At 31.2% G+C, this 12,539-nt stretch overlaps 2 protein-coding genes across 2 annotated transcripts in view; one reads left to right on the plus strand and one right to left on the minus strand.

Annotated features, from left to right (window-relative positions):
* LOC122636689 (ejaculatory bulb-specific protein 3-like) overlaps positions 1-3,152 on the plus strand; it is an 8,200-nt gene extending 5,048 nt beyond the window's left edge. The window contains exons 2-3 of the mRNA XM_043828211.1: positions 1,161-1,347; positions 2,878-3,152. Of these exons, the coding sequence (XP_043684146.1) occupies positions 1,161-1,347; positions 2,878-3,023 (333 nt within the window). The 3' untranslated portion in view covers positions 3,024-3,152. The remainder of the gene's footprint in view (positions 1-1,160; positions 1,348-2,877) is intronic.
* The window catches only part of LOC122636677 (adenosine deaminase-like protein), a 53,999-nt gene extending 43,034 nt beyond the window's left edge, over positions 1-10,965 (minus strand). Inside the window, exons 1-2 of the mRNA XM_043828191.1 lie at positions 10,894-10,965; positions 9,808-10,351 (exon numbers count right to left, since the gene is read on the minus strand). The gene's annotated coding sequence lies outside the window, so the exon portion shown is untranslated. The remainder of the gene's footprint in view (positions 1-9,807; positions 10,352-10,893) is intronic.
* Positions 10,966-12,539: the final 1,574 nt, after the last annotated feature.

Consider the following 12,539-nt stretch of genomic DNA (forward strand, 5'->3'; position numbering starts at 1 on the left):
TCTCTCTCTCTCTCTCTCTCTCTCTCTCTCTCTCTCTCTTTCTCTCTCTCTCGCATATTCCCTGCATCTTCCTTCTGACGCGTACATTAACTTATTGCGGTAACGTAAGGAAACGAGCTGCTAGCTGCTTCTAGCTCGTTTGATCCTATTATATACATCGTACGAGCTCTAACGATTAAGCTTCGGTCTAACGGCCGAAGAAACGTCCATCTTTCAAAAGCGTCAGCCCTTCCGGAGGGTCGTCGACGTTAGCAGACGTACGTCTTTAAAGCTCTAACAGCAAAAGCTTAAAAGCTCGTCTTCTCTCTCTCTCTCTCTCTCTCTCTCTCTCTCTCTCTCTCTCTCTCCTTGTTAGTTAGTTACTATCTCTATCTCTATCTCTATCTCTATCTCTCTGTCTTTCTCTCTGTCAGTTATCTACTATCTTCATATATCTATCTATCTCTCTTTCTGTCTCTGCATCTTTGTCTCTTTCACTCCCAGAGTTACCTAATATCTCCATCTCCATCTCTTCTATCCCTATCTCTTTTCCTCTTCCTATCTTTTCTTTTCTTAATCCGCCCCCCTCTCTTCTCCCTCTTCTTAATCCTCTTTAAGAGTAACAATAATAACATCACTGCATTCCCCACGTATAAAATAAGAACGAAATTACTATTCTTACACGGCACGGATAGAACGAGAGTGAACGAGAAAGGGGAGATAAATGGAAAAGAAAATAAATAAATAAATATACAAGAATAGGGGAGAGAGAGAGTGTGCGTGTGTGTGTGTATGTGTGTACGCGTGGGTGCAGAGTTTGACGATACTATTTACTTCGCTTTTCGCATTCAATGGGATATCTTGAATTTGTTTCTTTTTTTTTTTTATACGTGCTATTTAAACTGTCTTTTTTTTTTTTCTTTTTTTCTTTTCTTTCGAAGCTATAGAAAGTTTGGCACCGTTTTATATCATCTTTTTCACTCGTATTATCATACGGGAAACTTAGACAAAATTAAAAAAAAAATAAATTTTTAATTAATCCGACAATTGCTATTAATTAAAACATTTTAAATATCTCGCAAAATATCAGTATCGTCGATCGTGTACAAACTTGCGAAGGTAAAACGCTTTCTTCCTATTTTATTTATTTCCTCATTTGCTTTTGATTTATTTTTTCGCAGATTATCTTACTTTCCATATGTATATTGATCTCTAACGCGGAATCAAACGACGAACAACAGTCTGGAAGATCTCGTGTCTCTGAAGATCAATTGAACATGGCTTTGAGCGACCAACGTTACTTGAGAAGACAACTGAAGTGTGCTTTGGGCGAGGCACCCTGCGATCCTGTTGGAAGACGCTTGAAAAGTATGTATATGTCGTTTAACAACCAGTGTCAAACGTCTAACTATTTCGAAAATGTTTTCAAACGAAAATGGCTAAACGTTTGCCTTTCCCATTGTTAAACGTAAACTCGACTATACAAATACAACAGTTTACGCATCGGATGATGCAAATCGTTTTGAAAGAGAGAGAGAGAGAGAGAGAGAGAGAGAGGGAGGGAGAAAGATCGAAAGAGAGAAAGAGACAGAGAGAGATCCTGAAAATTGTATTTACTCCACGATCAATCGTTTTCCATTATCGAAATTAATTCGATCCTAGTCGATCGAATGATCCTTCCGCGTTTCTAATACTACACGCACACGCGTATATATATATATATATATATATATATATATGTATATAAAGAAATAAATATATATATAAAGGATTAGAACTAACGATTAGTAATCACAATTATATAAGATTTATAAAAGTAAAGAGTTCAAAGATTTCTTTTTTCTTTTTTCTTTTTTTTTTTTTTTCTAATAAACAAATTTCATTCTTAAAGTAAAACTTTTCGAGGCGTCCTAATAAATATCATATTGGTATTGTTCGAGTGTCGAACGATGTTGTTAAGCGGATAGCAATTTTTTTGTTGATAAATTAATTGTTAACGAAATTTAAGGAAGTAAGAAAAATAATTGCAACAAATTGACGAATATGATACACACGCACACGCAGAGATACTAAGTATATATATTATAATGTTCACATTGATTGCTTCCGTTATTAAAAAGAGATAATATAGATAGATAGATGGATGGATGGATAGATAGATATAATTATAGTAGATATAGTAAACCTCTCTATAATTTCAAGTCCAGTAGAGAATAAAACAAATTGTTCTGTAAGTAGTCGGGATCGAACGATAATGCAAGATGTAGAACGAGAGATAAAAACGTATTGAAAATTCACGATGCATTAAGCATGGTTAGCCATTCAAGTCACACCGATCGAACGTACTAATTGTACCGGATTAATTATTAAACCGAAATCGTTCGCTCGGTCGTCCATTATACCGACAAGTAAATTCCCAATTTCGATTATCGAGAGAAACGTTAATCCTTCGTTATACGACTACTCTATGTAACGAATAAAAGAGAGAGAGAGAGAGAGAAAGAGATGAAAAAGAGAGAGGGAGAAAGATATAGATAGATACAAGATAGACATCAACAATTTTTAAGTGGCTCAAAAATTCTTAAATTACATTAACGATTAATTACTTCTTTTCGTGGCGTCGTAGGCATCGTACTTTTACAATTAAAAAAAAAAAAGAAAAGGTGAAGAAGATTGACCTAATTAATCTGGAAAAAGAGTAATTGACTTTAAAAATCATCTAAAAACTTTTGGTTCACTTATAAACTTCTTTTTTTTTTTTTTTTTTTTTTTTTTCATCAATCTTGTAGATAAAAAATATAGATAAGAAATAAAAGAATAAATAAATATAATATGTAATATTATCTAGTATATATAATAGTATCTAATATAAGTTAATATTGTCATTTATATCCACAGGTTTGGCACCACTGGTTTTGAGAGGTTCTTGTCCACAGTGTACCCCAGAGGAGACGCGTCAAATCAAAAAGGTCCTTTCTCACATTCAAAGATCCTTCCCGAAGGAATGGTCGAAGGTTGTACAACAATACGCTGGCGTCTCGTAGTCCTCTATCGCGAATAAGAATTTATACGAGTGTGACAAGGATGAGAAGGACACGGCCGTGATTGAAACAATGACACAACGATGAAAATAAAGATAAAGAAGAGAATACGAAAAAAAAAAAAAGAAAACAGAAAAAGAAAAAAAAGCAGAAAATTTTTTATAAAGAAAAAAAAATAACTTGGTGGATTAGAACGATTAACCTTAGAAAGTTCTAAAATAATCCGATCGATTTTTTTTTTTTTTTTTTTTTTTTTTTTTTTTAAGATAAAAAAGAAATCCTTTGCTCAGTTTTCCTATTTTATTATTATTATTATTATTATTATTATTATTATTATTATTATTATTGTTATTATTATTATTATTGTTCGATTTGTCGGCTAGAATTCTTTAATTTACATATTTATATTGTTGGTAATTGTAATAATGATTTAATTAGAATTTGTTCGACAATGAAAAAATCATTATAACGACGGCCTTGAATTCTCATGTTTTGTTACTTTCCTTTGACTTCTCTTTTTTTTCTTTCTGCATTATTATAATTATTCTTTTTTTTTTTTCTTTTTTTTTTTTTATTTATTTCGTTCGCCCATTTTCTTTAATAGGGAAGAAAAATAGTATGACAAATAAAAATGATATGAGTATGTATTGTAATCGTGTACTTTCTTTTTACTGTTCTTTTCTTTTAGCTTCGATCGTTTATATTTCAATTATTGTATGTCGAAAAAAAGAAATAAATATAAAAAAAATATATATATATAATAAACGATATAAAAAAGATTAAAAAAAAAAAATAATAAAAGCGATTAAAATAAATAAAAAAGATCTTGCTAAACGTTACTATTTATCTATGACTTATTTCCCCGAAGGAAAAATATTTTTTTATTCAATCTCCCGAAAAAATAGCCCGTAGCTTTATGAAATACTATATACTACACACACACTTCTTTTTCGTGAAAAACATCTCCATCTATCTCTCTTTTTCTCTCTCTCTCTCTCGTTTTTATATTTCTCTCTCTCTCTCTCTCTCTCTCTCTCTCTCTCTCTCTCTCTCTCTCTCTCTCTTTTCGTCATTCAGTCTCTCGCTTTTGCGTATATAAAGATGATGCAAAACTTATGCAACGCGAATCTAATACGAAAGACGGATAAATCGAATCGTTAATTAGTTGAAATAATATATTTCTTTTTTGTGAATTTTATCTTCTCTAGAATGACTTCATTATTCTCTATAACAATATATAATATATGAGTGAGATATATTTATGTTCTTATGCGTAATTTAAAATTCCTTTAATATGAATTATACAATCGATTTTAATGCGATCGATTAATTAATCAAAATAATATATATAAACCAATAGATAAGTTTATATATATATATATTTCTACAAAATTTTAAGTTCTTTTAATATAAATTATACAATCGATTTTAATGTGCTCAATTAATTAATCAAATTTATATATATATATATATATATCAGAAGATGTGAATTAATCGAGATTATAAGAAAGAGAAAAGAAGTTGTAAAAAAATAAAAGAGAAAAAAATGAATAAATAAATAAAAACAAAATAAGAGAAGAAGTAGTATTTTCTCCCAAGTCAATTTCTAATAAAACTTGTGTGTTTTCTTCGATTCCGCACGTTTAAATTGCGTTCGCGATATTAAAGCAACGTATGGCTTCTTCTCTCCTTCTTCTCTTCTCTTCTAACTGCTAGCACAAGAGTAACGTTTTACGTTCGTGTAAGCTTCAACAAATATTTACATGTCGACTGCGGACGATTGAAAAGTTTTATCCGTACACCATACATGCATCCGTTAGAATCGCTTTTCGAACGATCCATCTATATATGCCTCTATCACTATTTCGATCTCTCTTTCTCACTTGAAACTTCCAATATGTGTTATCTCCAATATGTGTAAATTTTGGAAGATAAAATATATACGTATATATGTGTAGATATATTCTTTTATTTTATACTTATGTTCAATAATATTTCAATGAAGATTAACGACCATGTACGAATTTTGCGTGAATAAAACACGATTAGGTCAATGATATGCATTTAGTTAGATCAACAATTATGCATACACATGTGCATAAGCTTTTAAGATCCGAAAATAAATATGCATCGTTTAAACGTTCATTATTTATAAGAAAGTAAAATGATTATATAACGTACTTTTACAAAGATATATATATATATATATATATATATATATATAATAGACGTATTATGTCATATAATTTATATGTAATTGTAGAAAATTGTTTTATCTTTCAAACGATTTTTACTTGTTTCCAATGGAAACTTCAGTAAAGAAAACTTTTCCAATTACCGATAAAGTTAAGAGAAAAAGAAAAAGAAAGAAGTTAAAAAGAAGAGAGAGAGAAAGAAGGAGAGAAAGAGAGACACACAGAGAGAGAGAGAGAGAGAGAGAGAGAGAGAGAGAGAGAGAGAGAGAGAGAGAAGAAAAATAAAAATTATAAAAAAATTATTAAGAAACGACGATAATTATAATAGACATCATTAACGAATCTAACTGACGAATTAAATAAAATATAAATTTTCTCTATCCTCGAAATAAAACCATTCGATAATCGAAAATTAATCAAATTTATCACTAATAATATCATCTCATTCGCTCTCTCTTTCTCTCTCATTTTCTTAACAATTTTACATATTATATTTACAATAAAAATATCCTAGAATTACTTAAGCCCATTCGAACATCCTCTTATTCTTAATCGTCATTCACGTTTAATATTTCTCATTGAAAGTTTATTGGTATATGTCTGTGGTGTGAAAGAGAAAGAGAGAAAGAGAGAAAGAGAGAAAGAGAGAAGGAGAGAGAGAAAAGGATTTCTTTTCACGCTTGGTTTAAGTATGTATGGTGTTTGTCGTCGTCATAGCTGTCAAGTAGATCTTCACGAAGTACGACGACGACGACGACGACGACGACGACGACGACGACGACGACGAGGACGATGACGACGATGACGACAACAACAACGACAGAAACGAACAAGTGGCCTACATCGTTCAATAAAGCCAGTAATCTCGACGCAATCCATGCGATCTCTCCCTCTCTCTTTATCTATCTATCTATCTATCTCAAAGTCCGCTTTGCTATATCTACCATGTCTTTCAACTTGATAATAGACCCTTCGGCCGCCAAACGCAACGAGAGAGCGTTTTCTCACGTCCACTTTGACTCTCTGTACTCTCACTTGACTATAGTGCTACCACTAACTCTCTCTCTCTCTCTCTCTCTCTCTCTCTCTCTCTCTCCCTCTCTCCCTCTCTCTCTCTCTCTTTTTCTAACAGAGATTCGATGCTTAAAGCAACAACATCCTCGAGTTACCACCAAGAATTTTGTATCACATGTTTCAAGGTATGTATTTTACGTTTCCTATCTCATTTTACTGTACGAGCATTCACTATTCTCTTTCTCTCTCTCTCTCTCTCTCTCTCTCTCTCTCTCTCTCTCTCTCTCTCTCTTTTTCTCTTGAATAAATAAAAAAAGAACAAAAAAGAAGAGAGGAAACGAAAGAGTAAAATAAAAATGAGAGAAAAATAAAGGATAACGATAGAGATAATCAAAAATGGAGAAACGAATAAATAAATAAATAAATAAATAAATAAATAAATAAATAAAATGAAACAGAGAGGAAGAGAGAGAATGATAAAATAATATGAAATCGATCAATTTTATAGAAAAAAACAAGCTCGAAAGATTTCCAAGTTCGATACGATAATTCCGTCCAGGTTGCACTATATATTTTTTATGGTTAAGAGTCGCAACACGTATATACATACATACACTCAAATACACATACATATATTATACATGCATACATACATACATACATACATAGATGCAGAAAAGCATGGGAGTGCAATAAAAATAAAACATTTTCACAAATTCGTTACACGCAGTTCCATTCGAGGATTGAAAAGAGAAAGAGAGTGAGAGGGTATGTTGTATGTGGGTGGGGATGAAGGGGAGAAGGGAGGGAAATAGGGGGATAGGGGGATAGGGTCCAGGGAAAATTGAATTTTCAGATACTAAGGGAAAATCGCATTTCCTTCAAAAATCCACACACACTTCTGAAAACTATCGATCGTAATGTCGCATCGTCGAGAGTTGGTGTGTTAGAAGCACAGCGTTACGATCGAATTTTGCACGCGATTCGAATATGTCAAGAGAGAAAGAGAGAGAGAGAGAAAGAGAGAGAGAGAGAATGAGAGAAATGGTTCGCTACGTTTTTCCAAGGACATTCTTGTTCCTAGAGTTATAGCTCGTACGACGACTGACGGTGTCACGTGATCTTTCCCGTGAGTTTGAAAATACGAGCAAGAGAAAAAAGAGAGAGAGAGAAAGAGAGAGAGAGAGGAAGAACGATAGAAAATTATCGAGAAAAATGTGATAAAATTTTCTTAGACTATCTAGATAAAAAAAGAAAAAATTACAGAAAAAACTTATTATGTGCCAATCATGAAGATTGACGCGTAAATTTCTATTGGTAATACCTCCGATAATACACGAAAATCAAATTTTTATGTAATTTTTTTAATGCGACTTTTATACTCTTTCAAGTCATATAAAGAAGAAAAAAAGAAAGACTAAAGAAAGAAAGAAAGAAAGAAAGAAAGAAAGAACAAGTTCATAAAAATTGTTGAATTCGTTAGAAAAATTTTTTCCCTATTCAATGAAACTTCTTTTCTCTTATATTCTTTTCTACGCAGACACACACACACACACAAAACACACAGTATAAAAAAGGATAATATGGAGTAAAAAATACAATCATTTATACAAAATACATCCTTCAAATTATATATAATATTTTTTATAAAGATAAACGTTACTGAATTCTAGTACATTAAAAATCAGAGTTAATACCTAACAAAAAAAAAAAAAGAGAGAAAGAGAGAGAGAGAGAGAGAGAGAGAGAGAGAGAGAGAGAGAGAGAGAGAGAGAGAACGTAAAAATGCCTTTCTCTCGCTCGTAGAAAAGCATGCAATGGCGTACCACAGACAGCATTGAAATCCAAAATTCTATCTGACGAAACGATCGATGTTTATGTATAATATACATCTATATACACCTATATATATGTATGTATGTATGTATATATGTGTATTTGGAATGAGATCGGAGATTCTCGTGCCTCCTTCTCCTATTCGTTGATGATTGACGGTGTAAAGGTATAAGATGAGGATAGATCAGGAGAATTTCTCCCGTCGGATAGAAATTTTCTCTCAAAGAAAGAGAGAGAGAGAAAGAGAGAGAGAGAGAGAGAGATAGATGGCAACGGCATCTTAGAAAATAGGTACGCATAGGGTACGTTCGTACGCGTCAATATTTTCTTCGAGCAGTACCATCAACGACGTTTTCCACGCAAACATTGACTCTTCTTGATTGATACGCGATAATATGCTCTTCGTCTGGGCAATACAAATATTGAATCACTTGGTGAGAGAAATTCAACTCCTTGTTTCTCTCGATTGACTACGATGACGATGACGATGACGACGTATACGATTATCCTAACCAAATCGATAATAAATGGAAAGAAAAAAGGTAAAAAATAGAAAGTATAACAGGTCTTGCACTACAAAATCAACTTTTTCCACGAATCAAATTCACCCTTTTGCAAATCACATTAAACCACCGTCTCCCACCCCCGCGTTCGGAAATAAAATTTGTCCCCTTTGCAAAACAAATTCGACTGTTTGCTAATCAAGTTTTTCCAACGAAATTCGATTTTTTTTTTTTTTTCATTTTCTTTTCTCTTTCTTTCCCTTTTTGTTGTATTCTTTTTTTCCTTTTGCTTCAAGATTTCGAAATAAAAATAATATCGAATTTACATTACACACGCATTCATGTACACATATATAAGCTTTGAAATAACAGTACTAATTTATCTTGAAGGAAAAAAAAAAAAAAAAAAGAATAAAATCAATCGGTGAAATATGGAAATTCAGGGTTTATATATGATATTGAAAAAGCTTCTCAGTCGAAGCATTTTTACAAAGGTCCGTCCTAATCAATTAATAAATTCATATTGCGTGTCACTTATAATCCAGGATCTACCAATCACGAATCATTTTCTTGTCTATTATATATATATATATATAACGTATTCTATATCCTACATGTAGATAGAAATAACTTTTTTTATATATACAAAACTAGGGTAAAAAAACATATTATATTTTCCATACACTTTCGACAAAGTAAAATGATAAAATTTCTGACTTTTAAATTAAAGTTATGAGAAACGAGACGAAACGAAACGAAACGAAACGAGACGAGGCGAGACGAGACGAAACGAAACGAAACGAACATAAAATATTCGTAATTAGATATTTTTAATTACTACTATTATTATTACCATTATTATTATTATTATTTTTGTGGTCGTTGTTATCATTATTACTATTATTATTAATACTTAATTAATTAATTAAAACAAGAAGACCTTGTATATCCCGTGCTAATATAAACAAGTACACAATAGAGACAAACAATGAAAAATGTATACGCGTATGCAGTACTATTAAAAATGCATTTTACTCGTGAATCAAAAAAAAAAAAAGAAAGAAAAAAGAGGAGTAACTCGCACGTGTTCATCAATAATTTATTTGGAAATAAACAAAAAAAAAAAAGAAAAGAAAAGAAAAGAGAGAAAATTTACAAACGTGTAAACTCTCCGATTGGAAACTTTCATCTACCGCATGATTGAATATCATCGTAAGGGAGTTAAATTTGTTCACTTACTAATTTCGAAGCTCTCTGATGGCTCCAAAACACTCGTCCACGTTGTAACTCGAAATTAAAGGAGAGGTTGTGATTCGTATCAGCTCAAATATGTGACGTAGTTGGAGGAACATCAAGCATTCGTTGAAATTGTTTCTGGATATTGATGTTAGATCTTCAATGATGCACTTTGACTCTAAACACGCGATAATTATTTACTAACTAACGAGACGACACTGAATTTAATTATAAAATCTCTGCTATTATATACGTATATGTATATGTACGATCTGTCTGACAACTGAAATAAATAAAAATATAAAAAAAGGAGAGAGAGAGAGAGAGAAAGAAAAAGAAAACTTTATACGAGAGAGAACATTGTGACTCTATGACCGCTTTGCGCGCAGTCAATACAAGCCCGCATACTTCTAAAAATCAATTTAAATCGCGACACACCGGACAAAGTGAAATTAACGAACAAACACTGACTCTACTTCACGATTCTTCTTTTATTTTTTCGAAACAATGCACGATTGCGATTCACGCAACGAATGCGATCTGTGATCTGAAAAAGAAAAAAATAAAATATAAACAAAAAAAAAAAAGTAAAAGGAAACAGAAAAAAATAAAAAATGAACAGAGAAAACAAAATAAATCGTTGTGGTTATAATATAGAGAAAGAATTGTTTCATTAAAAAAAAATAAAAAATAAAAAAATTAAAAAAAAATAATAAAATAAAAGGATTTACGAATTAACATTTAATTTACTTTGATTACATTAAAATCAACGATTTGACATACTGCTTGAACGTTCAACGATGATATAATTACAATGGATAAGATTATATTATTACAAATTACATTAATAATTCTAGTAGGATAGACAAATGATATAGATGATAATAATTAAAATATAATTGATTCTAATTCCATTCTCTTATGAAATGTATATCAAGTAAATTATATTTCATGATATTAAATATTTATATAAATAATCTAAATTATAGTTTATGATCATACATTCAATATATGTGTCAATTAAGTAAAATATAAAGAGACACAATTTAACACCGGTAAAAATGGATATATAAAAATAACAACACTCACCATTATGAAGACATTACGCAGACAAGAGAAAACAAATTGAAGAGACGAGGAAGACACTGCGTAGAATATTTTCTGAAAAATATTAATAACACATATATAAGTTCACTTATTTTACAATAAATATATATACACACACACACACAATAGAGATAAATTTTTATTAGAATGGTCAAGTGAAGAAAACAATATTACTAACCTATGTATCTACATATATATATATATATACATATATATACATATATATACATATATATACTGTTACAGAAAATTCGTGGCTGTGTCACCTCCAGATATCGTATTACTCTGAGGAGGTTAACCCCCAGTCTCTCAACTGTAAAGCCAAATGCTCGACTGTATTCTGTTTACATTCTCTCGTGAAAACGAATTTCCTGGAACAGGACAAACGAAACAGTACAGTATAGGTACACTACAGTGTAGTAGAAAGAAAGAGAGAGAGCAAGAGTGAGAGAGAGAGAGAGAGAAAGATAGTTCGTTGGCACACTTAACCTAAACGTTAAAATTTAATGTTATAATTTACTTTGAACTTTTCAACATATATTTACACTCACTCGTACATATCTATTATACACGAAAGTACGAAAGAAGTATATAGAGTAAAATAAAACAATCTTCATACGTACTGTGCCTGTGTTATAGGTTATAAATTATAATTATACATTTGTATGAGTATTATGTATGTTATAAATTATACACATTCCAATGTATAATTATAATTTATCAATCTACCTAATGAAAAAACATTATTAATATCGAATAATTATATACGCATCGAATAGTATATACTTAACAGAATGAATAAAAATTTCCAAGAGTGATATTAAAAATCGATCGCTCATTTTTTTCTTCATCTTAAAATTGCGTCATTACTAACCTAGAATTTTTTATTTACCCATCTAGGAATTTTTGCTTCACTCCCGATCGATGTATATTCATACGAATTAAAAATGACAACGTTCAAGTAATAAAGCATATAAGTACCTTCAAGAAAGCTCTTTCGTAGATGTTTATACGTCTGAATATCCTCCAGTAATGAAGGAGTCGAACGTCGATTGTTTTTGTTTCGTCTTCGATCGAAATACTTCTTGTAAATTTGTCCTGTTTCGCTCAGCTATTATTTACATGTCGATCGTTACCTCTTTTTGTCTTTCTCACTCTTTCTCTCTCTCTCTTTCTTTTTCTTTCTTTCTCTCTCTCTCTCTCTCTCTCTCTCTCTCTCTCTCTCTCTCTCTCTCTCTCTCTCTCTCTTTATTAAGCCTACATTACATCTTAAAAAGAGATAGACTTATCTATACGAGGTTATACCGTGCAATGGTTTATATAAAGCTCGAATACCTTCTCTTAAATTTCTTCTCTCCTATTCCTTCCGATCCTTAGTACAATTCTTGGAAATGTACGAAAAAATGTAAGAGAAGTGTATGGAATAAATCGTACATGTGTGCGTATATACGTTATAAAACAGTACCTATACATGTATTTGTGTTTGTGTGTGGTATATGTGTATGTATGTATGAACGTATGTATGATGCACGTATGTACGAAAATCTTACGTAATACGAAATACGATCGATGGGAAACAATTAATGATACATCACTGATTAAAATATCGTAAAACTAACGAGAAAAGT

The sequence above is a fragment of the Vespula pensylvanica genome, chromosome 23 (genome assembly GCF_014466175.1).
Source record: "Vespula pensylvanica isolate Volc-1 chromosome 23, ASM1446617v1, whole genome shotgun sequence".
Classification (NCBI taxonomy): Eukaryota; Metazoa; Arthropoda; class Insecta; order Hymenoptera; family Vespidae; genus Vespula; species Vespula pensylvanica.